The sequence below is a fragment of the Lates calcarifer genome, linkage group LG17, assembly GCF_001640805.2.
Source record: "Lates calcarifer isolate ASB-BC8 linkage group LG17, TLL_Latcal_v3, whole genome shotgun sequence".
NCBI classification, from domain to species: Eukaryota; Metazoa; Chordata; class Actinopteri; family Centropomidae; genus Lates; species Lates calcarifer.
Genome location: NC_066849.1, coordinates 13,989,060 through 14,013,244, shown reverse-complemented (window position 1 = coordinate 14,013,244; position 24,185 = coordinate 13,989,060). Strand labels below are relative to the sequence as shown.

Here is a 24,185-nt window from a genome sequence, read left to right as displayed (position 1 = left end):
TAAACCATAAAAGTAAGTATGAGGGTTAAGACTATTGATAAGTTCAATAATATTGTGAATGCCTCTTTTATGGTAAATTAATGCAATAAATGGTCTCCTTTTCAAACCTCTAAAAAGAGTCTATTCAGTGGCCTAATCGTTTCCATTTTCTCTTAAGAACTTTTGAAACAAAACAGAACCACCCCCCAAAATATACAGATTCATAGTATAATTTTATTTATTCTGTAAAATGAAGGGCAGTGCATTTCTAAAAGCAGTGACAGATGAGACGTTTGTTGGCAGTTACAAAAAATGGTATGCTCAATTCAGCCACAAGAGAGCGACATAAACACAAGCAATAGGCAAATAAAATCCCTGCTAAAATAATAATGTCTTTGCAGACAAGTACATTTTGTCACATCTGATCCTCAAGTATTTCCAGTGAGTAGCTGATTATTTACAGAGGGAAGATTTACAGCTGCAGTCCTTAGATCTCTCATGAGAGCACCTCAGTGCAGTGGTAATGAAATGTTTATTGATGACATTGTTTATGATACAACTCTATATTGCTGGAATAAATACATTGTGATTATATTACTGGTGTTGTGAGTCTTAAGGCTATGTTGGGCTTTGCAGCAAGATTTCACAGTGGTCCTCCTCCTCTTGTATCCATCTCAGACACAATATTTCCAGAAACAAGCTGCAGATAAAAGGAGATAAGGAATGACATCTGACATGCAGTGTCTACATACTGCAATAGTTAGAATTGAGTATAAATTTTAATCAATTTGTATAATACATATAAATATAGAAGTGCTGAAATTAACTTACGTTCACCCCTCTTCCGAGTTATGGATTTGCCTTCTGCCAAATTGGCTGTCATCTCCCTCTCCAGCTCCAAGTCCTCCTTCAGCGCCCGCAGCTACAAGCAGAGATCACAGTGATTAAACACACGAGACATAGCTGCCATCTCAGTATTAATAGACCATCTATTCAATGACTTTTATAATCAAGTAGTGTAACAGGTTCTCATTCAGATTCTCCTGATTTTACTAAATTGAAACAAGATACCCACACTCCATTTATATGCAAGCTCGGTATATTCACACTGTAGTGAATCATGACAGGTTATCTGGCTAATGCACATTTTCTCTACAGATGCTTTAAGGTGAATCTGTTAATAACCTTACCTGCTCCAATTCAGCTAATTTGTTGGCCAGTTCAAGACCTGTGGACAGAAAAACCAGTCAACATCCTGCAAGAATGTGTTTGTGTTATTAACATACAGTAAGCTGAGGCATCTTTTTCCCTTTATCTCTCACCTAGAAGATCGTCCTTTTCAATTGGAATTAAGCTTTTGTGTAGTAAGAGTGCTATAATCTTGCTCTGGGTATCCATGTCCTCTTTGGGATTAAATACACGATTTCCTGTGCATACAAAACAAATAAAAATGCATCTTTAATCACCACAAGTATTACAAAACACGAACAGAAGATTAAGTCATGTCCATCCCCTTTCATAGTCAAGTATCATCAATTGTTGCATTTTGGCAAAACTGAAACCAATAATAGCACTAATTTAAAGGTACAGTAATTGAATGCAAACTCCTCAGATATCTACAAAAAACCTTGATGAAAATACATTTTTATTCTATTTAGACTTAAACAAAGACCATTTTTGCATACTCACCGGGGTTAAGTATGCTCCTTCCCTCCACATTTAGCACTCCCTGCAGTAGTAACAAACCCAGGAGTCCTAAGCAGTAGTTCACGACTGTAACCCTGTCCATGGCACTCAATGTATGGTTCCAGACAAACGGCTCACTATGAGTCCTCCCTAAAGCAAGACAAGCAATCCACTGACTCGGGTCCATCCAGTCAATATATTTATCCTTTCAGAGGCCGCAGGGAGGGGCCAGTCAGCCCCTTGCGTACTAAATCAATAGCTAGTCATCATGGTTTTCGTCAATAGGCCACCTTTTCACAGGGCTCATGGAACGTCTGTGTGAAATATGGCAATCTGACGTCCTAGGTGAGGCCAGTAACCGTACATCACTCTGACATGTGCAAATCAAACAGAGAGAGGAAGTTATCAATCTGCCTGTTGGTTATGAGAGAACCAGAATCAGATGTTCTTGGCACTTGCAAGTCCTTTTCTTTTACATTAATTGCTTCTTTAAATAGGTACATGGGAGTGTGTTGGTCTGGGGAATGGGGTGGGGGGATGGGGTGGTGAATTGATTCAGCCCCTAAGTGCATCATAGCCGGAGATAAGCTCCTCAGTCTTGGCTTCAGAACTGATTTGGAGCTGGAGGAACATCCATCACTGCAGCCAAGCCAAACACCCAACACCTCCTAAGTCACTGTAGTCTATTTTGTGCATCAAGGAAATCACATCTCATACCTCTGCCAGGGGGGCAGTCATTGTGCTTTTGCAGTGTTAGGGAAATGAGATGGCTGGCACTCGCTGAATTTGGCCAGTGAGGGTCTCATAAAAAGGTCACTTTGAACCCCTTCAGACTTGACTTAGGAGAAATGTGGAACAGCCTGAAAGAGTCAGGAGAGTGTCTGCTGGAGAGATCTTGGGAATCATTTGTAGTTATAGTCAGTAAATACCAAATGCATGCTCTAAGGCCTTTCTCTGAAGTGTACAGCAACATATTTCAAAGACTTTGCAAACAGTTGATCCAGCTCTGTTTTCTTTTTTGATGTAAGAACTGTGGGTGAAGTGTGAGCCAAAGGCACGCAGTCATCATCCTGTTTGTGTTCTCAACCAGTCCACTGAATAATGTACTGCATTAAGTTTTTTTTTTAAGTTCATTTGAAACAGGTGCAGTGCAGGTGTGGCAGACACCTGCAAGTTGAAATGCTGGACACTAGAGGGAGCAATTATATTAACATAATCAGATACCAGCTGCTGTCAGATCACATGACACGTGTATATTTGTTTGTGCAAATGAAAGAGAGAGTGAGAGCAAGAACAAACAAAAAGATTAACACGCTGTCACTCGTCCTCTTCCTTCAAACAAACGTGAATCGTGAGTTTACTTTTGTCTGTTTTGAAACTACAGCGCTAACACCGTCCCTGCACCGTGCCTCAAGGCATCATTATTAATTTGAGCCATAGATTTGGCCCGGGGAGGTGTGTTCCCTTTCGTTTCGTAGTCAAGACTTCTTGTAGCTGCAGAGGTCTACAGTCATTGGACCTTGCGGAGGGAGCTGGGTCAAGTTACCCAGATGTAGCTAGAATTATAACGGAAAAGAAGTTATTCGGCCTTCAAAATTAAAGCTGAAAGCGTGGCTATTCATAGGCTTCGTTTTTGTTTTTTAATGAGTATCCTTGGATTTTAAGTTGATAGAATAAGTGATTTTGCCGCTATAGTATGACCATTGAATTATGAACGTATATGCTTGTTTTTTTATCATCATCTGTTACATAAACATCCCAGTAATAGGTATTCAACAAGACTGTTGTGTGTCCTGTTTAAGTGATGTTAAAGTTTAAACATAGTGTAATGTAATGTAAAATGTCACATACTCTTACCAATGTGCAAGAATCAGGATCAGCAACATTTATGAGTCTCTTATTAATAATATCTAAAGATGTTTTCACCTTGACCTTTGCTCACTCAGCCATGCATTTTTAATTTTTAATGTAAATACTCATGGATTGAAGTTAAATATATCTCAACTCCGACATATAATTAGGGTTATAGTGATTGCTGCATCAGGCTTATAATCCAGTAATATAATTTATAGTCTATTATACTCAAATGGACCACTGTGCATAATAGCTTGTGGTGTAGTGTTCAGCCATATGGCATATAAGATTTTTATTTTGACATCTCCGGCCGGAAACCCTCTGTGTATACTGTGTGACTTGGCGGGCTGGTTGTAGGAAGGGCCAGGGAAGGAGGGACGCTCGTAGAGAATCTGACGCTAGCTTCAGCAGAATAACTGCTAGACAATTACAGCAGCGACGTATCGAGGGAGAGGGTGGCTACCGAAACTAATCAAGAGGGCCGTCCAGCACCTGAACCATCAATCGGGTTTATGAGTAAAGGCGATCAATCAGTCTGCCGTTAACCTTCGGAAGAAGCGTGGAAGTATAATTCACCGCCAACGGTCTTTTTTTCTTTTTTTTGACTTAGTATCGGTGACAACATGGCTGAATGTAACATTAGCATCGACCAGAATAAACTACCTGGAGTGAAAGAGGGTAATGTCCACAATATGTTTGCCAGCTAAATGTAAAGCAAGCTAGCTGCTTAGCATATCTGTTAGCCGAGTGAATACAGGTGTTTGTTTTTGGGTCTCATACACCACGGTTAGCACAACTTGCTAGTGGAAGCTAGCACAGTAACGTTAGTCTTCAAGGCTGGAGTCAGGCAGTCAGCACTGATTAAACTCCTCAGCCTGGGTGCAGGTGTCGTACCAGATTGTGTATTCTAGTCAAAATCTGTATCCAGTCAAGGTTACAGTGGGGAAACATAATTTTATCACAGAGAGCACAATATGTCCCCCTGCATGTGTCACACTGTGTTTGGACCGTTGTTTTATACACCCTCATGGAAATATACACAGTATGGCTCGACACCAGCGTGGGTAAATACGGCTATACTGATCACATTGGAGGTGTCTGGCTGTTGTCAGGTATGTGGTTCAGCCAGAGCTCTGAGGACAAGATGTCTTTGTTCGCGTGTGATGCAATAGATTATAGTTTTCAGTGTCCTCTGTCTCTTTTCAGTCCCATGTCTGACATATCTGATCACACTTGACTTTTGGCTGTAAAATCTGTAAACTGCTTTGAAAGATTATCCAAAAAGCCTGGACTGCATCACACAACTCACACATAACTTTCATACACATCCCAAAACTTTTCCTACTGTTGTTACTGGTGTAAAAGCCCCACTCTCCACCTGTTTTTACACCAGAACAGATTTTGGATGGGATGCTGTGCTGGTGGAGAGGACCCGTTCTGTTTGTGTGAAGCAGCTGCTCAGCAGGATGCTTGTTATTCTGGTCAGAGAGAGAAGGAACGTGCCATTTTCCACTGCTTGGCTAGTCTGCAGAGGGAAAGACAGACAGCTGCTGGAGTAGTTTCAATTTCATCCCCTGTGTGTTAGGAAAATAGTAAATATTGTGAGCTGTCTAGTTTTTTTTACAGTACTTTCTCACAGATGAACTGAGCTTGTATCTTGACATTTCTCACAAAACATGAAGCACAAAGACTTGATTCTTGTTGTCTTTGTGCATTTTCTCTTTTTAGCCCTAAATGATTGAATGATGGTGTGAGAATTAAAAAGCATACCATGCAACTATAACTGCCTTCTGTTACTTGTTGCTTGATGTTGTTGAGGAAGCTACACCCAGTTAAATACTGCATTTTGAGAAATGTTGCCTTTTACAAGCTTATAAAAGGGACTGTCACACACACACCCAAAATGCTGGATGAGTTAAAATGACTGGTTCACATTATTATAGCCATACCAGCCACTATAAATCTCAGGTTTCTTGCCCTAAGAAGATTAAGCATATGGTTGAAAAATGGTCTATGCTAACTAAATCCCATACTGATCTGAGGCAGTGGGGGGGCTTGGTGGAGGTCTTGCTCTCCTCTCTCTAGCATCTGTTCCTCCCAACTACTCATCCACCCCATTACTACAACCGGACGTTGTGGACCACTCATCAGTGTTTTGTTTGGGTCCCAGGCGTGTTGCTGTAATATTGGTAAATCGTTTATCTTTTCAGAAGCTACCTCTAATGCACACTAACACATTGACGTAGTGTGTTCGTGGTTAGTATTTTTTTTAATATGTGGATGAGGTAATCTTTGTGAGAGCAGATGATGGGCCCTGAGCTTGGCAGTGTGAGGTTATTGAGGGTGGCCAGACCCTGTAATGAAAGCTGGGAGGAGGGGAGCTTGAATTACAAAGATTAATGTCAAAGAAAGGATTGATAAAACTGATTATATGTGTTGCTGAATGTATATGAAGTATGATATGACTGATTCTCATCGTGAAATGAGAGTTGGCAAAAGAAATATTCAAGCAAATTATTATTTTTTTTTTTTTCTGCAAACAGCAGAGTGGTGTGCAGCCTCTTGCGAGATGAAATCATGGCTTAAGTTTATTCTTCTCCATTTGAAGAGTCTGTATCTGCAGAAAAGTTTCTTCCTGTAGGATTTCAAGGATATTGTTGCTAAACAGGAGGTAGTTGATCTGTGTTGACTGAACCATAGAAGCAGATGCTATACTGTAAGTACATACTGTACATCCTCTGCTATAAGGTCCACACATCCGTAATTAGCTGAGGTTGTGAGAAAGGTCTTACATGTCCTCTTAGCTTGTACTGTTTCCTACGCAGGGAAACTGTCAGCATTTGAAGGCTCTGGTGGATCCCAAATATTCAAAAGCAGAAAATGAGAAAATCTGTCTGCCTCATTTCACAACGCTTTAGATGGATGTGTGGTGATGGTGTTGGGTTTTTATGAGGAGAACTCCCCTCCTACAATTTAGTACAATTGTTTCCAGAATGAGTGTTCACAGCATTTTGGCGTCAGTAATAAATAAAAAATAAATGGAAACTGCTGTAGTTTAGATTTACTGAGAAGATATCTGTGTAAGATGGAAACCAAACTGTAAAATATGGATAGAAAGAATTGCTGGCCAATAATGGTGATCATCCTCTATTAACATATTTGAAATCTTGATTTTAGTTCTGGTGGTGGAGCTTCAGTCTGTTTTTTATGTGTCTATTGTACAAACTCCACTGCACTGAATGTGAATCACTGATAAATATGTCATGCAGAAGATTATCAGGCTTTTCAGATGTCATGCTGTCAGCCTTTTTACATCCTAGTGCTATTGTTAACCATTTTGCAGGGTCGAGCAGCTTTAAGATAATATAACTCATTCATCAAAATGTACAATACATTTAAAATACTTTGACTGTATCTCTGTGCCTTGTGAATGGGTTTTACTCATGTACTCGTCACAATTTGTCACACTAGGGTTTTAACGTGGCAGCTTCAGTGACAAGCCTTGCAGTATTTCTCACTTCTTAAAAATCCTCTCACCTCTAAATAACTTTTAAGAAAAAGCTCTCAAGTTCTCACATCAGTCTATATTTCTTTACAGTGTTTTTTTTTTTTTTACACTGGGTGCAAAGGATGGTTCCTCATTCACAGTTTCACTTCATCTCTGTGTTGCCAGAAAAAATACAACCAAACCTCAAAACATTTGCAAATTCTTTATGAGCTGTTTGGCCCAGTTTCTAATCTTTAGTATTGATGTACAATTGTTTAAATCTCTTATCTACTAATAATTTGTGTATCAAAAATCTTTTGATTTTGCTTCAGTATCATCCAGTTGGACGTCATCCAAGGACACTAGTGATGTTTATAATTATTTGGAGTATGTGGCAGTTTTTCATTCATTTTACTTTTAAGCCCATTTACTAGCTCATCATATTAAAAGACATCTGGATGTAAAAACCTAAATTGCATTTATGACACATTCAGTCCTCTTCTTGTGTGCCCTAGTTAACCTGTTACATTTGGCTTCCTGCCCTCAATTATGGGTCAGTTGAATAGTGTTTCTATTCAAGCATGTGTGTAGGCAGAAGGACCGGATGTCAAACACCTGCATGAAACTGCAAATATTTCAGATTCATATCAGTTGAGATTCAACATCTCAACTGTCTCAATTTTTACTTCAGTCAGTTCCATAGCTTAGATTTGAATGAAAAAACATCCAATTGTTGAGACAGTTTTTAAATGCTGCACTTTTTTTGCTCCTCAGTTTTCTTTTTCAATTTCAGTGTCTTTGTGTTTTCAGTGTGCCGAGACTTTGCTGTGCTGGAGGACCACTGCCTGGCCTATAACCTCCAGGAGCAAGAAAGTAAGAGACCGTAAATTAACTTTTCACCTGAAGAGACATCACACTTACTTATTTCAAACATTGCTTTTTCTGCTTTTCTGCTTTTCTGCTTTTCTGCTTTTCTGCGCTCCTGATCACAGACTTGACCTGTCTCAGGCTCCAGTCAGAGAAAAGCTCAGTTGCCTTTGATGGGTCCTGCTTTTTTACTTAGATGGAAAAAATCCAGTGTCTCCATACACATAGGTCTATTCCCCTTTTCTGGAGTCTGTTTAAACACTTAAGTCATTTATTGTTGTAATGTTTTCTACATCAGACCTTACATATATAAGGAATGAACTATGAGAGATGTTTTAAGATCGTAACAGTAAAAAAGAAAAGCACTCCACGGTATTCACCATTTTGCTTTTGGAATAAGGTCTAACAGGGTAAACTGCAGTGTCAGTGGCTGCAGCCTGATTAAGCCTACATAAACCCTGCTTCAGCCATACAGTTAACAGGGTGAATGGTGCAGGATGCCACAACAATACTGTATCACAGTGGGGCTCTGGCAGAACACAGTGGACTGGTGCATGTGATTTGTCTGGATAGCATTAATTGTGTGTGTGCTGCAGCTGCAGCACAGAGAAGCCCTGATTCTGGATCTGAAGTCAGACGACGCAATGAGCTTAGCAAGAATTTTTATATGGAACACACCGTGAGATACTACTGTCTCTGTGTTAGTGTGTGTGCTTGTAAAGGATTATTTTGTGTGTGGATGTTGTGTTCATACTTCCTAACTTTTTCATCTTTTTCTGTGTGTATTTTTTTTAGGTACGTGTTTGTCCCTGCATGCCTCATTAGATTAGCTGGTGCTTTTATGTGAGCTCATATGTGTGTAATTAGTCGGCAACTTTTTCACATGCTTTGAGAAAGCACCTAAAAGGCTCACTATAGAGGGTTTGTTCCCTTGCTGCTTTTTTTTTCAGTAAGTGCATTAAGATAAATTGTTGAAATCTCATGATGTAGATTATTACATTTAAACTTTTTTTCCTCTCAGCAAAATCTTTATTTTGCTTTAGCGTTTAAGATGAAACACTCTCAAGAACAACTGGTCCTTAACTGTGGGTTAAGCCATCTCCTGCTGAGTTAGATTGAAAGAACATTCTCTGCCAAAATGCACTGACACAGACCCAGACATAATAAAGCAGTCCTTTTATCAGACAAAAATACATTTCTGCAGAGGACTAATGGCTACCACACCTCTTCATATCCTCCACCTGCAACGATTCATAAAGACATGACAGGAACCAACAGGAAAAGGCTACTGTTGCTGCTTTTGTGTTGAGACTTCTTTGGTTAGCTTTTGTTTTCAAGGGAATAAATTTAGTGTGTGAAATACAACCACTGTTACTTCTCTGCTCTGGACGATAGTCTCTTTTTCTGTCTCCATAAGTATTTTACCCTGTATCATCATAAAAGGATAAATTATGGGCCAAGCTCTTCAAGAAAAGAAGAAGAAAGAAGGCCAAGTGTCACCCCGCCATACCTTAAAGTGCAGATTAGGCTCTGTTCTAGCTGTGATTAATTTAGCTTTGGCTGGCCTGTCCTTGTGTTGTCATTAACCCTGTCATTAACCCTTTTAAAGCCTTAGTGATCCATAACCAAGGCTCATCTGCCTCTCCTCCCATTGTTGCCACACCAACTGATCTGGTTTGAGCTGGAAAAATGTTTGTTTCACCTTTGACTCTCGAGGTCATCGAGGGGATTGTTAGCTAACATAGGCTGCAGTGTGCCCTTTTTTGTTCCCTGGATCACATCAACAGATGGCCATCGCAAAAGTGGCATTTTAGTTCATTCACCTCTCGTTAATGTGGAGTTACAGCTGGCTTTTATTCCCATTCAAAATGTCGAGCATGCAAAACACAGAAGCATCCAAATGTTGCATGGAAAACATTTCTTTATGGCAGTGTCAGCACTTGGCGTCTTTATTTCTGGAGTCTTTTCTCTCTGTTAAAGTGTACAGCTCCTCACTGACATGTCTGAGTTTCAGATAGTCCAGCTTTCTCACCCCAACTCCCCTTTTGCTGAATGATGTGAGACCTCTACAAGGTTGAGTTTGTTGAATGAACAAATGTCACAATGTCTGGTCATGTTTTTTTCTTTTTTTCCCCCTGCCTTGAAAGATGAATCACTTCTTGTTGAAAAACGTGGCAGCAGATAAATGATAGCCTTATCTTGGGCTGTGACATCAGTTTTTCCTTCAAGTATTTTTTTGTGAGATGTCATAAACTTAAACAATTGATTAGCGTCATACCAAAAAAAAATCTGTCAACCCTCTGACTTTTTACGAAGTTGCCACAGCTGTGACTCACAGTTTCCCCTTTCAATCTCACCAGTCAGAAAGTAGAAACTTTATGGAGCCTCTCACGGGTAAATTGCCAAATGTAATTTGGTCCTTTTCACATGAAAGCTGGGAACAGATCGATAGGCAGGTGAAACTGAGCTGAGCGAGTGAGTGATGCTCTCCATGCTTACAAAGCGCTTGGAGTGCGTCAGCAAGCAGGATTTATCATCTGTTATGGCCTGCAACGTGCCATCACACAACCTTGGAACGATGCCTCAGCTGCGAACACTCATTTCTCAGTGACTAAGAGCACTCTCTGTTTATTACCAGAGACTGAAGCGCCTGTGTCCTCGACGTTGATCTTGCTCTCTGTAGACCATCTAAACAACCCCACTGCTCCTCAGAGAGGAGAGCATCAAGAAAGTGTGGATCTGTAAATAAGCTCCGCAGTGCTCTGTTGTTCATCATTCATCTAATTCCTCATCAGTTGCGTGATCCAGCCAGCTGACCTGCCCTGGTTCGTGTTTACAAAGTCTTAAGAGCAGTGCTTATGTGTTTGTGTCCACAGTTGAGAGCCACTTGGCGTCCAACGTCCATAAGAGCCGTCTGGTGCAGAAGGACCTGCAAGTGGCCAAGAAGCTGCAGGAGGAGGAGGATAAGAGGGCCAAGATCCATAGCCAGAAGCAGCACTGTGACATGTGAGTGTCTCTCTCACACCGAAAGTCACACACACACCATTTATCATGTCTATGTAAATTCAAAAATGCTAAAATTGTTTGGTCAAATAATCCAACCCATACAGAGGAGACATGGCTGAGTGATCACCCAGTAAAAATTTAAATCAATAATTAGGTTATTGCACTTAAACCTATTAAACATTTAAACAATACAGTGAATTACATCAAGTTCAGAGTTCACTTGAAAGCTGTTATCTGGTTATAATTTCATGTAATCACATGGGTGTAGCTTTCTGTCTTGTGCAGAATTATGATTTGAGCTGTATGGGTTTAATTTTGTCTAATTAGATGCCTTTTGCCCAGACTCCATGAAGTCATCAGAATACTTTGCAGTTATGGCTGTGTAGCTGTGTACAGTATTTGCTGCTCTGTCGATAGCATCTGCTTCAGATTAGTGTAATCTAATGTAATTACTCCCAAACCCTACACCTAAGACAGATTTATGCTTCACCAGAGAGGTGATCCAGCTGTCCAATCATAGATACCTCATAGTTAACTAAGCATTCACTGTAAGTATGACCCTTTTTATCTTTCTAAATTAGTAGGTCATGTCTTGCATTCATTACCAGAAGTAAACCTCTTTACGTTCTTTAATTCAGTTTGTTCTAGAGCATGATGACCGGATGGTTTGCAGCGGAGATGGCTTTTTTTAGCTAGGTCAGAAATAGTTTTCTTGTGGTCACCTAAGAGGAGGCAAATAGTGAGTCATACTTTATACATAATATAATTATACGTCAGAGGTAAATACCTTCACATTCCTTCACTCACTTTGTTGAGCAGAGAAGATCTGCACTGGTAAAATCCTTTGCTGGATCACAAAATAGAAATTTGTCTAACATTACTGAAAAGGAGAGGATTATCGAGCCTGTCCGTCTGATATGTTTTCTTTACCGTTAACAACTGTTACTGGCATTGTAAACATGTAAGAGAGAACACAAGCAGACCAAGCAGATCATTCACAATTCTTGTGGTGTCTGTGTGGTTTGGGTCAGCTCCAGCTGCACGTCCAAAACTATGCAGCCTCCACGCGTTCTGTCCACAATGGCCTGTTGCAGAATCATAAATCAATCTCCAGTGACCACTCCGAAGTAGAGCTAAGTGTTGCTGCTTCAGCTCAGATCAGGAACACAACATGCAAAAATGCCCTTGAGTTAAAAGTCTTTCTATCTGCTCTGCAGTTTTTATTAACATAAAATTGCTGACTCACAGCTTAGCGAGATCACTGTTTCAAGCACACACAGACATAGCGAGCTACAGCAGTGGGATTGCACCCCTAGGGAGAGGCCAGATGCTCCACCACGGATGCAGGCAGGCCCATACTGAGCTCACACTGCCGTCCGCCCTGCTCCTGCCAGCGCCACTTCACATACACCCACTCTCACACTGGCCTAAACACAGACACAGGGAGAATGCAGCATCACTTGTTTCTAAGTGTGTACTGATGAAGGAATATTAATGTGCCACAATCTGTGTGTGCTTTCACTAGCTTAAGTTCTGTAGTAAGTGTCCCTGAGCTGATCGGCTGCTGAGGTCAGATACAGGTGCAGTGCAGGGGAGTTAATCTGTAACAGTTCTCTTTCAAGTGAAGCTGCTCACTCATGTATGTCTACACACACAAACAGAGAAATGATCTTTGCATACCAGCCCTCCAGGCAGATGGTGGTGTTGTCAAAATCACGTCGTCAAGACATGTGAGAAGCAAAGCAGGCTGGTGAGATCAACATCACAACATTCCTCCTCCCGCCTGAAGCACACGTTATCTCTCAGCGTGCTACATAAGTTCAAAACGGGGCTTTTTGTATGTTCACTGCTTCTATGTAGTATGACTAATCACAAGTAGCATATTGTGACAAGTCCATGATTAATAATTGTTATTCCTAAAAATTTCAGTCATATTAGTTAGTCGATACCAAGACACGTGAGCTTGAACTAAATCAAGGCGAATAAGTAGATTTAATAAGACGACTGATATAAATAAAATAAATCAATAAAAAATTAAAATTGAAGCCTTTTTACTGTGTATGGAAAAAGTGCTTCTGTTTACATAAGATGGATTTCAGCAAATATCTTAATCATCATAATTGTCCAGTTTCTTACTTTTACAAGTTGTATATTTGTTATTAATGTTGTCATTTTGTCCAAACCCCTCCTCATAATCACATTACTACACATGGGAACATCAGTGAGCGCCAAGATAATGAGATCGCCCAGGAAATTCAGGAAGAACTGGTCCGACAGGCAGAGCAACAACGACAGCAGGAAGAAAAGGATGCGGTAAGAAGCATGCATACGCAATCAGACATGTCTGCCCATTCAAACACAATGCTGGTTACAGCCAATGTTCCCTCTAAGCTGCGCGCCTGTGCAATCGCACACTGCTCCCGCTTTCTCCGCGCACAGCAAAACTATGTAGCACATAAAATGACAGTGTGCGACAGTGTGCACGCCTGATGTTGCTCACAGTGGTCCAAGGAATTCTCAGGGAGTTTGTGTGTATGCTCAGACACATGAAAAATTAGGGGGAACATTGGTTACAGCCACCCATCAATGACTTGACTTTTAGTATTGATGTATTGTAATGGGTGTAATGGGTGGGTCGTTCCACTTGGACTGTAAAGGAGTAATAGCCATATTGACCTAGCCTGTATTTAGTCACAATGTTTATGACCTATTTAAAGAGCAGGGATGAGGATTTTATTGTCATTGTTTTGTCATGAAATTATTGATATGGTCTCATCATTCCAGATGCAGTACCTGGTGTTAGGGCACTGCACCACTTGCTTACTTGTTTATCTAAAACCTCAAGGAATGATGGATCTCACCACTGTAATCTGATTTATGTGAAACTATGCTGACTGGTAAAAGATAAAAAAACTATAACTACAGAACAAAGCGACATATTTGTTACAGATCGGGCCAAACAGAGACTTTTTCATATTCATGTGGGACAATGTGTTTACTGTTGGCTTATTTGTTTGTAGGCTATAGCTCGTAAGCTGCAGGAGAAGGAGATGAAAGAGGAGAGGAGGAGACAGAAGCAGCTGGAAGCAAACTTTGAGGAGGAATACTTTGAGGATCACGGAGGTGGGGAGAGCACCACTGGCTCATGTTGATGTGTGGCTATAGCTGTGTCTGTATTTATTTGTTGCCCGTATGACCTTGTCTGTGTGTAAAGACATGGAAGAAGATGTGCTTCTCTCTCTCTCTCTTTTTCTTTTTTTTATTTGGACATAGATTTTTTTTTTCTCCAGTTCTGGATTTGTGAGGGTGTGCTCTTGATGCTGCACAGAGCTGGAGATTGTTGCTGACTTGAGGCAAAGATTTTGGAATGCATTCATAAGCACATAATTAACCTTGAAAGGAGGCTTACATGTTCCTACAGAGAAATAATTCGTCATTTCCTTCCCATTCAAGAACAAACACCACTGTAAATGGGTGCTCCAGTTTTGAGATGCGGCATTAATGTGCTTTGATATCAGATTTTACCTCAGATATTAAATTAATCTCCAGTTACTGGGTACCAAATGCATTAAGAAGTACATTTAGATTTACCCACTGTTGTTACATACCCGCCTAAAACATTTCTGTCCACACCTCTGAATGATTCAAGCCACTGCAGGTCTGGTCTCTTTCTGCTGAAAGAGACACACCTGCTCATTTTATTCTTATTTATTCTTATTATTTTATTCATTTTATCCTCTTTTCTTTGACGTCTTTGTGAGTTGTTGTCCCCCGTCAAGTAACCTGTGTAGGCGACATCACGAGGTTGATCCTGTATCCAGCGCCATCTCCATCTAGAGAAACACAGGTTCAGGGCAGGTCCTTTGAGTTTGTCAGCATGACAAATTTTGCTGCTGTTGAAACGTAGCAGCCATCTGAGAGTAGCATGGCTAGGTCTGAATGCAGCTCAGGTTCTCGAGGCACAGGGATGACTTTGAGTGTATGTGTAAGAGGGAAACATATTTCTCATGGTTCATGTTAACATTCTCTCCTCATAAAAGCTCAGCTCTTTTCTTTGCAGCTGTCTGAACCTGCTGAATCGAATCTGGCAGATTGACTCCCATATTTCCTGCCTGAATCCTTGGTCATGTTGTATTTGGATTTTGTCTTCTCCAGAGGTTGACATTTAGCACCCACCACCACCACTCACGTCATTGCTAGATGGTGGGCAGTGAAGGAAAATAATCTTTAGTTACTTCATAACACAAATCAGTGTCTGGCTTCTCTACTCTGTTTTTTTAAGTTCCCAGCTGTTTATTTTCAGTGATCCAGAAATATTACTCATAGTTTTTACTTCCATTGGCAGGTTGCTGTTGTATTGGTCCTTATGTTTTCTATTTGTCTGCTCACAGCGTTGATGACATTGTTGATTAAACTTGTTCCGCTTCTCAGGCCTTGCAGGCATGCATTTAAGTAAAACATAGGATGCAAAACAGGACATAGGGAGGCACCAGTTGTGAACAGAGAGGCACTGGGAGTAGTTTCCCAGGCAGGGTTTGAAGTGTAGACAGCATCGCGTAGACACTAACATTGGCGTCTTTGTTGACATAAACAGGACTGGGCAAAGTGTCTCCAGCTGTCAGTCTACCTATCCTTGTTGTGTCTGTATGGATCACCAGCCGTCGCTGGGCGTTATCTTTCTTTAAAGATGTCACACATGGCACGTTGTCAGGATGAAGCTATACCCCTGCTCACTGTGCCACTCTTGCTTTATACTAGAATATTTGTGCCACTGCGACGTACACTATGTTTGATGTGCAGCCTTGTAAGTTACATAACCACCCACCTCTAATGTCCCTGCTGAGTGTGTGTGTGCATACAACTGCAGAAGCGTGAATGTGCTCACAGTAGAACAAAGACTCAGCTCTTTTGTTTACCTTCCATCTATTACTGTAAAGCAGTGATGTAACAGTTTGTAACCGGATACGTTTTATGCAGGTTACAAGATTGACACTGTACACAAAGGTGTGCAAGTGCCAAAACTCAATCTCTGAGCATTTTCACCATCTTGCACTTGTATGTAAATTCCTCATACTAGTGTTACATTTTAAATCTCCACCCCACTAGTTTTTATATCTTTCTTACGCACACGTACGCAAACACACACTCACGCACACACATACACATTTACACTTCTGTGATATCATGTAGCTTCTCATCGAGCCGTGTAATTGGCTGCTCCCTCACAAGAAATTAGAGGCTGCTGGCTGTGTTTGTCTTAATCCAGTGGATTACAGTTGCACACAAACCAGCGTGGGGGCAGAACCTGTCTCCAAATACACGACCAGAGAGGACTTGCCTCTACTGTGTGCTTCACTCAATGTGCTTTTCCACTCATTCGTTTTCATTCAAACTTTTGTCAGTCACAGGCCAACTCCCAGCAGGACGGTGTTCGAGTTTGGTGGAGATAAACATGTTGTTCAAGTTCAGTTTTATCCTTTAAGTCAGTCATGCTCTACTTATAATACGGTATTTGCTCTGTTGTCAAGGTGCCACATATTGATTTCCAGCTATGTCAAACAACCCACAACATATTCAAAGGTCTGACCAGCACACATTGACTGCTTACTAGGAAAGTGTCAGGAGCTTCTCTGTACTGCAGGACATTTATAAAATTGTATTTTAAGTTTCAAACACTTGTTGCCACTGACTTCGCCTCATTTCAATTCTCCCAAGAGTAATAACCACATCTCTTGACATTTTGGGTACAGCTCATACCTCTACTTTTTGCATTTATACTATATACTTTGTCTTTGGCTATCACTGTCCTTACCAGTGGTGTGTCCAGCTCAGTGCGTACTAACCATCTCTGCTTACATTATTGTTGTCTGTTTTATTTTTCCACCTCATGTTCTCATCAACCATCATCATTCTCTCCCCTCCACCCTCTTCCCACCCTCGCTCCTTCATCTCTGCCCTGCTCAGCGGCAAGAAGACCTCTTGATTTGGATAAACGCACTCGTCACAAATCAACTTCCCCAAGCCGATATGACCCATATGCTCCAGTGAGCTCACATCGTGATTACTCCCCAGATTATAGCTCAACTGAGCCCAAAAGGAGCAGGTACCCAAGACAGGACCCAGCAGCACCCCACAGTCGCTCCAGATACCCCGAGCACTACCTGGGGACAGAGGGAGGGCGAAGCAGGCATGCAGATCCGTACCCAGAACACCTGCTGCCCTCCAGAGGCAAGCATGGGGACAGGTACCCAGAGTATGAACCCACAGCAACTGGCAGAGCCCGGGACGAACGGGGGGAGGAAACGGAGAGAGTGGTGAGGAGGAAGGAGAGACCAGCCAGACCGCCTCCACCACAGATGGCCAAAGAAAGAGACAAGGCCGGGGGCAGAGAAAGGGACAGGCATCGTGACCGAGACAGGGACAGAGACCTGGAATGGGAGAGGCATGTGGGAAAAGACCAGAGGAGAGACAGGGCGCAGGACTACATGGGGGAGAGAGCGGGAGGAAGAGACAGGGAAAGATCCAGAGATAGAGGACTGAGTGGGGACAGACACGGAGAGAGAGACAGGCAGAGACAGAAAAACAAAGACAGACCACAAGCAAGAACCCGGAGCAAGGAGAGAGGACTTGATGTGGATTATTTGGAGCAGGGTCCTAGCAGGGACTGGCCGAGGGAGGGCAGAGCTTCCTGGGAGGAGGAAGAGGATGATGGTGAGAGGGAGAGGAGGGCCAGGGGCCGGCAGCGTGTCCACTCTGGCCCAGAGGAGGTGTTTGACGAGCCCAGGAGTGACGAAGGGAGAGGGTGGACCGGGGAACTCTGGGACCCTCAGCAGGGGGAGGGTCCTGGCAGGGAACGCATTCATACTTACCCCAGCGGAGAGACAGGTACCACCCTGCGCCTGCCTCTGGGCTCTGCAGGGGGTGTTTGTGTGGTGTGCTGGAGTTGCTTTTTCGCTATGGCAATCTCAGGTGGTGGGTTGATCTATTGTAGCATGGCAATCACTAATGAAGATGCTAATTTCCTCTCCTCTCATAAGGACAATGAAGGTTTAATTTCTGATGATTGATGTGATTCAGATTCTGATGGGTTGAAATGATTGGATTTGTTGCTGTTGTGCTGTGGGGTTTGCTCATTCTTTCATTGTCTGCTTGGTTGTTGAGCAAGGCAGTGATTACACTGGGAGTGAAACATGTGCTGTGATTTTCTAGTAGAATAGCCCCATGGATTTTTGATAAGCTGAAATTTGGCATCCGCAAAGGGCTTCACGGCTGGTGAGCTTGGGTGTATTATCTTATTCTAAAAATGTCAAAGACATTAAACAAAGCACAGTGATAAACACCAGTGGAGATGCACTGCAGCCCTTTTGGGTGCCTTATGGCTTTAATCTGACTGTGATTGTATGTGTTGTGGTGCTGAAATGATTAGTTGATTAATCATTGACAGAAAATTATTTTCATAAAAAAATGTAATGTAAGATATTCTGGTTGCCTCTGCAAATGTGAGGATTTACCAGTTTTCTGTCATTAAATGTAAGTTATTTTTTCATTGGTTGATCAGTCAAAACAAGCAATTTGAAGATTGAATCATTCCCTCCAATTTTTTGATTTTTCTTTGATTTCTACTGATTATTCAGTCATGAAAATAATCAAAAAACTGCAGTCCTGATTTATTGCTAATGTGATGACATCCGCAGGTCGTATTGTCCACCGAGGGAGTGGAGCAGTAGTAGCAGAAACTGAATATGGGCTGAGCGAGGCCACGAAGGGGCTGACAAAGCTGGATCTCCGTGAGCAGGAGCTAAAGGACATGGAGGTGGCTCGAAAACTGCAGGAGGAGGAAATCAAGGTGGGGAAGGAAACCAGACAGGTACTAGCTTTTGTTTATCTGTACATACACAAGGACCAGTACAGTTTTATGTGCAAGATTGAAATAATATCAACCATAACTGAGTTGAAGATGCATGATGAGGTGTTGGAGATCTGATTGTACATATGTTTTATGCATTTGACAACGCCCCCCCCCCATTAAGCTGCCAAGTTCTGTTGAAAGATTCCACAATTTCTGACTGTGCATGTTAAAACTGCAGATATTGATACCTGTCAGTAAGTACTGTAAGCAAAGAGCAACCTCAAGCACTTAAACTTGGTATTAGTGACGGCTACAAAGAGCAGGAGCTGAAAACTAACACCCAGCTCCTGAATAATGATTGAATGTGAAGTCAGACGTTGAGCTTCTAACAAATCCAATATGAAGAGTCGGCACATTAAAAGCCCAGTAAAATAAGTACAGTGTCGGTTCTTCCCACCTTGACTTGGCACCCAGTTTTCTATAGAATCAGGTTTTTGGGTATAGTAATATGAAGGGATTTATTTTATCAAATAAGAATTATAAAGGAAAACGTGTAAGTTTTGGTCTAGATGACGATTCAGATTATGTGCGAGGTGATAACGCTCTATACTCTAATATCTATGTTCTAAATGACTTGATGTCTGGATGTCTTGAAAGCACCCTGGGAGGCCTCAATCTCAGTAATTTCCTATGTTATATGAAGTTGGAACAATGTGTTCCACTTTGGGGAAAATGTGACTTTTTGATTTTTTTTCTGCTTTCAGGCCAGTAAAGTGCATATGCGCGCAGCCCAAGTAGCGCAGGATGAGGTGAGTGGTCATAAAGTCTGGAAACTTTTCTCCTGCTGTCTGTCCTCTTTTTTTAATATCATTTCATTTCCTGAGCTCAGCCAGTTGAACGAGTTCTGTCATTTAATCTTGAGTTTATGAAGGTATGTCTAAACCAGACATTATGGAAGAAGAAATCATCCAGTGTTGTACATGTGTTTAAGTGTTATTTAATGCTCTTTAAAATAGACATGAGTGTAAAACGGGGGTTTTTGATTACTGTTTGAATCCCAGAGTAGGAATACATAAGTTAAGTTAAACTACATTATATATGTCAAACAAACACACAGTGACATGAAACACAATCAACGTCTTGTAGATTATGGAACTTTTTCTGTGTCTGAGTTTATTATCCAGTTGATGTGGATGTGTGTGGTGTCTCGCTTTGGCAGGAAATGGCCCGACTGCTGATGGAACAAGAGAAAAAGGAGTACAAGAAGAATCGAGAACGGGAGAAAGAGAAGGAACGAGAGCGGGAGAGGTTGGCCATGGAGAGGATGGCAATGGAAAGGAGGCGGCAAGAGACAGACTACAGGGTAATTTTCCATAACCATACTCATTTTAAGACGTGGGGTGAAATATTTTTGTGCAAAAGTGTGTTTCCACTGTGGTACAAGCACCATAATTTTAGGAGCCATAATTTTATTTATTTATTTTTTTTTGATGGTTTCCAGCCAACTTCAGAGGAAGTCGTCCGACCCAGAACACGAGATGAGTACGAATACCAGAGGCAGAGGAACCACAACAAGCCTGCCAGGTACAAGACTCAGTACGTCTTCAGAACATTTACAGTCAGCGCAGATGCACAAAACTCAGTCATTAATTTTCTGTCTGTTTTCCTCTCTCTCTCTCTGTCTCAGGCCTCCTCAGCCTCGAGCACACGACTATGAGAATGTGAACCCTGGCTTCGGGTACTCCAACCATCCTGTCCCCCCACGTGCTCCCACCAGACCTGAGGCTGCTTACAAAGGTACAATGTCCATGTAAAGGTGAAGCTGTATTTACCTCATCCTAACATAAATATCTAATTACATAAGCATGTGATTTTTCATCATTGAATATTTACTGCACATTGTTAACATTACTGCTTACCATTTTTCTGTAACAGATGTTTATTCTTTGGCCCAGTTGGAAAACATGATTGTACTGACTGCACATATTCTGGAAATGAAGTGTTGATTTTGAATTTGCTAAAAGTAGAAATCTGCACTTTGTGTGTGTGTGTGTGTGTGTGTGTGTGTGTGTATGTGTGTGCGCTGTTTCATCTTAAACTCCCTTCCTATAATGTTTTATTTCTTTTTTCTTCTTCTTTTTTTGAGATAATAGCATTATTTAAGATTCTGAGGTTACAATGAAAATCATTCCTTTGATTGACTGAGATCTAGGAGTGCAACTAATTTTATTTTCAGTATTGATTAATCTGCTGATTGTTTTCTCAGTAAATCAATCATCTACTCCATCACCTTTGGAAAAAAAGGTTACTATCACAGTTTCCCAGAGTTCAAAGAGAGCCTAAAATTGCACATTTTGCCAGACCATCAGTCTGAAACCCAGATATATTTCTTTGACTATTATGTATGATGAGAATGAAGGGGGGGTGTGAACCATAGATGTTGATGGAGATGACGTGGCTCATGTGTTAACCCACAAGGAAGTGATGTATTTCACTGAAGCGGAAACAGTGCTTGTTTCACATAACTAGAGGAGTAATTGGTGCAAGCAGCAGGAAGCAGAAAAATAAATTCCACATCTCAAAGAAGAAAAAACAATCTCTGATAAGTGCAGTTAAAAAAAAAAAAACACTATGGCTACAATACAACACAGTGGTGATAGACCTCTCTTCGTCTTTTCCAGGTGCCTATTACAAGCGGTGACTCAGGCTCTCCACTCTGTCCAGACATGCTGTCAGTCCTCCTTCGTCCTCTTTTTAATTTATCTTTTGGTTTTCAGCCATTTATGCTCTGTTGACCAAAAGCCTTGGGACGATCAGATGAGTTGGCATGGTTTTTTTGTTTGTTTTTTGATACCCTCCAAAGCTGGCCCAGAGTAAAGGAAGTGGGTCTGTGAGTGCTGGAATCACACTCATCTTTTCCTTTTTTTATTATTTTTTATTTTTATTTGTAAATTGTGATTGACATGATTTCTTTTAACTGACTCGACATCAAGACAAGCTAAAAGAGCAGCCTTGTGTCATAAACTCCCATGATTCTTAGCTGTCGAAATAGAGGAACTGGCTCCTCACTTTGCTGTGCTCATCGTGTGCTGATGTTCGTCCCATCTGTGGACCATGCCATCACAAGGGCTCGAGGCCTCCGCTGGATACAACCATGCAATCTCAAATTTTCCTCATGACTCTTCATGGGACGTGCCTGTCTGGTTCAACATGGCTGCTACAGTGTCTTAGATACCAACATGGCAGCTGCTCTGTATCAACCCGTGCTGTAGTTCTGTTCTCGTCATGCTGCACAATGAGGACTGCACAGGCCCTATCCATGTGCCACACAGCGTATGACTCTGGAGGGATACGTTTCTGTTGCTGTATTCAAACAAAACAAAAAATAATAATAAGCCTTTTATCAAGATGCTGGTAGTTTTGGCTTTGACGTGTTTTACCACCTTGTTCCAGTGCAGAGGAGGTGGAGCTTTGTGATGATCCATGACCATTTAACTGGCTGTCAGCTGCATCTTTTTCTGCTTGTGAGGGGCACTTTTTTTTTTTTTTTTTTTAAGCCCACCACCCTTAAACTGAGAGTGGATGGATGATACTCTGGTGTATGACTCACTGTTTCTATGTGCATGCTTACTGAAAGTGTACAACTATGTACATGCATTTCAGCTATATATCAAACTATCTGGCTCCCTCTTCTTTTACTGTCAGAAAGGGCTAAAGCCACAAAATGCCAATAATCCTCTCTTTGTGAATGAACAAAATATATGCTAGCTCATATACTGCTGTACAATATGTCACTTTTCTGCCACCTTTTCATATCGGCTTGCCATTTACAAACCAAAACTGGCTCATAAAAGAACCAGAAATGAAATGCATGTACATTGCTTGTCTGTGTCAAACCTGAATTCATGCTTGTGCTTACGGCACAGACATTGTGCGATTGAATATCTGCTCTTATTTTATTTAAATGTAAATATCTTTTCTTTTTTTTTTTTTTTTTTTAATTTGTGTTACCAAATCGTGTCCTCTCCATTGTGGAAGACAGAAGATTCAGTCTTAATATCTTGTGTCCCACTTGTTATCTGTTTGGAAAAGGGAGCCTTATCTTTTATTTTTTATACAGTGTTTTGATGGTCTTTCCCCAGATTGTTCCCTTACTTTCCATTCCCCCTAAACTCCCCTGCTGTCACCTCCAGTCCTCTTCTCTTTGTCTCAGACTCAAAGGCAGACATCACTTCCTGCCTGTGGAGAAGGAAAACATTCCCACACAATAGAAGTGCATCTGGATGGAGGGAAATTAAGTCACAGGATTAGCTGGAAAAAATATGTTATATCACTGCTGAAAAGGACCTATTTTAGTGTTTTTACTGCTCCATCATCCATCATTTTCTGTTAATATTGAATAAGGATGATACAGAAAATGAAGAGCACATACAAGCTTTTGAGTTTATGGACATGTTTGTATAATGGCAACAAACTGATTCAATCTTTGAACATTAAAAATGAACTCTGCTAGCCTCTGTGCTTCTTCCATGTTCTTACATTGTAATAAATGTTGCTGAAATTATAAAATCAACCTCTAAAATAATTCCCTCCTTGTTCAGAGAAAATGTGTAGCTTTCTTTGCCTAAGAGTGAGACGTGTGTGTCACTGAGGGCGTGCAGGTGTTATTGAATTGATAATGTGCTAAATGCTGTTGACAGAATGGGATTTGTGCCATATGTTTGTAATTTTTTCAGGGACTTTAAATGGAAAAAGCTTAAGAGTTGTAGTGGTTATAACAGAGCTACCACGCCCACTGAGGTGGGACTCCTAATTTATTCTGTGATGAGAGCACCACCTTGTGGACATGTTGACAATTTTAAAATAAGATAAGTATAAAGTGGATCTAATCAGGATGCATCTTTGATTGTGTATTTGTGGATGTTGTGCATCAGATGTTGGATTCGAGTGCCGTCTACATCAAACATTGAGCGTTAACATTTTGTTTTTGTTTGTTTTTTTTAAATCCAGGGCTTGTATGCAATCTACCAATCATGAATCAACACATATGTGTTGGCACTTGCTGTAACAGAACTTTTTTTTAAGTAAAATGAATTAACCAGTTGCTTTTACTTATAGCATTTCAAAATGTAATAAACTGTATCAGCATTTCCACCGTTTATGAATATGACTCATTCATTTAGTCACTGTCAGGCCACAGAGACACACCATGCTGTTCATCAGAGAGGTAAAACAAAGAGGTGCAGGCTTCAATAACCTTAATATCTTTACCACACTTTACCCTTTTATTGCCACTGTCACCCAACCACAGGCTGTATACCTGCAATACAGGTTTTGAGCTTCCCTTCAAAGACAAAAACTGCCCAGGAAACAGCCAGGAAAACACAATGCCTCCTCTTCACCTCCACACTTCCCTCCAGCCACTCACCAGCTGAAACATTTGTCTTGCAGAAAACC

General features: G+C 41.1%; 2 protein-coding genes across 5 annotated transcripts; one reads left to right on the top strand and one right to left on the bottom strand.

The window, feature by feature from the left end:
• Positions 1–183: 183 nt before the first annotated feature.
• uts2d (urotensin 2 domain containing) lies at positions 184–1,841 on the bottom strand. Its single transcript, XM_051076952.1, has 5 exons — positions 1,669–1,841; positions 1,302–1,406; positions 1,170–1,207; positions 811–901; positions 184–679 (listed from the first exon to the last, which is right to left on the bottom strand). The coding sequence occupies exons 1-5, from the start codon at positions 1,766–1,768 to the stop codon at positions 654–656; spliced, it is 360 nt and encodes a 119-aa protein (XP_050932909.1). The 5' UTR covers positions 1,769–1,841; the 3' UTR covers positions 184–653.
• A 2,025-nt stretch (positions 1,842–3,866) lies between these two features.
• ccdc50a (coiled-coil domain containing 50a) lies at positions 3,867–23,882 on the top strand. 4 transcript variants are annotated; one of them, XM_051076998.1, is made up of 12 exons: positions 3,867–4,197; positions 7,817–7,879; positions 10,750–10,879; positions 13,102–13,192; positions 13,900–14,002; positions 16,844–17,764; positions 18,574–18,725; positions 19,493–19,537; positions 19,948–20,091; positions 20,230–20,312; positions 20,416–20,525; positions 21,410–23,882. In XM_051076998.1, the coding sequence occupies exons 1-12, from the start codon at positions 4,143–4,145 to the stop codon at positions 21,427–21,429; spliced, it is 1,917 nt and encodes a 638-aa protein (XP_050932955.1). In that variant the 5' UTR covers positions 3,867–4,142; the 3' UTR covers positions 21,430–23,882. The 4 variants fall into 4 exon arrangements, with proteins under 4 accessions (XP_050932955.1, XP_018528743.1, XP_050932954.1 ...); XM_018673227.2 differs by having other exon boundaries at positions 3,868–4,197; positions 18,574–18,746; XM_051076997.1 differs by lacking the exon at positions 3,867–4,197 and adding an exon at positions 4,213–4,631.
• Positions 23,883–24,185: the final 303 nt, after the last annotated feature.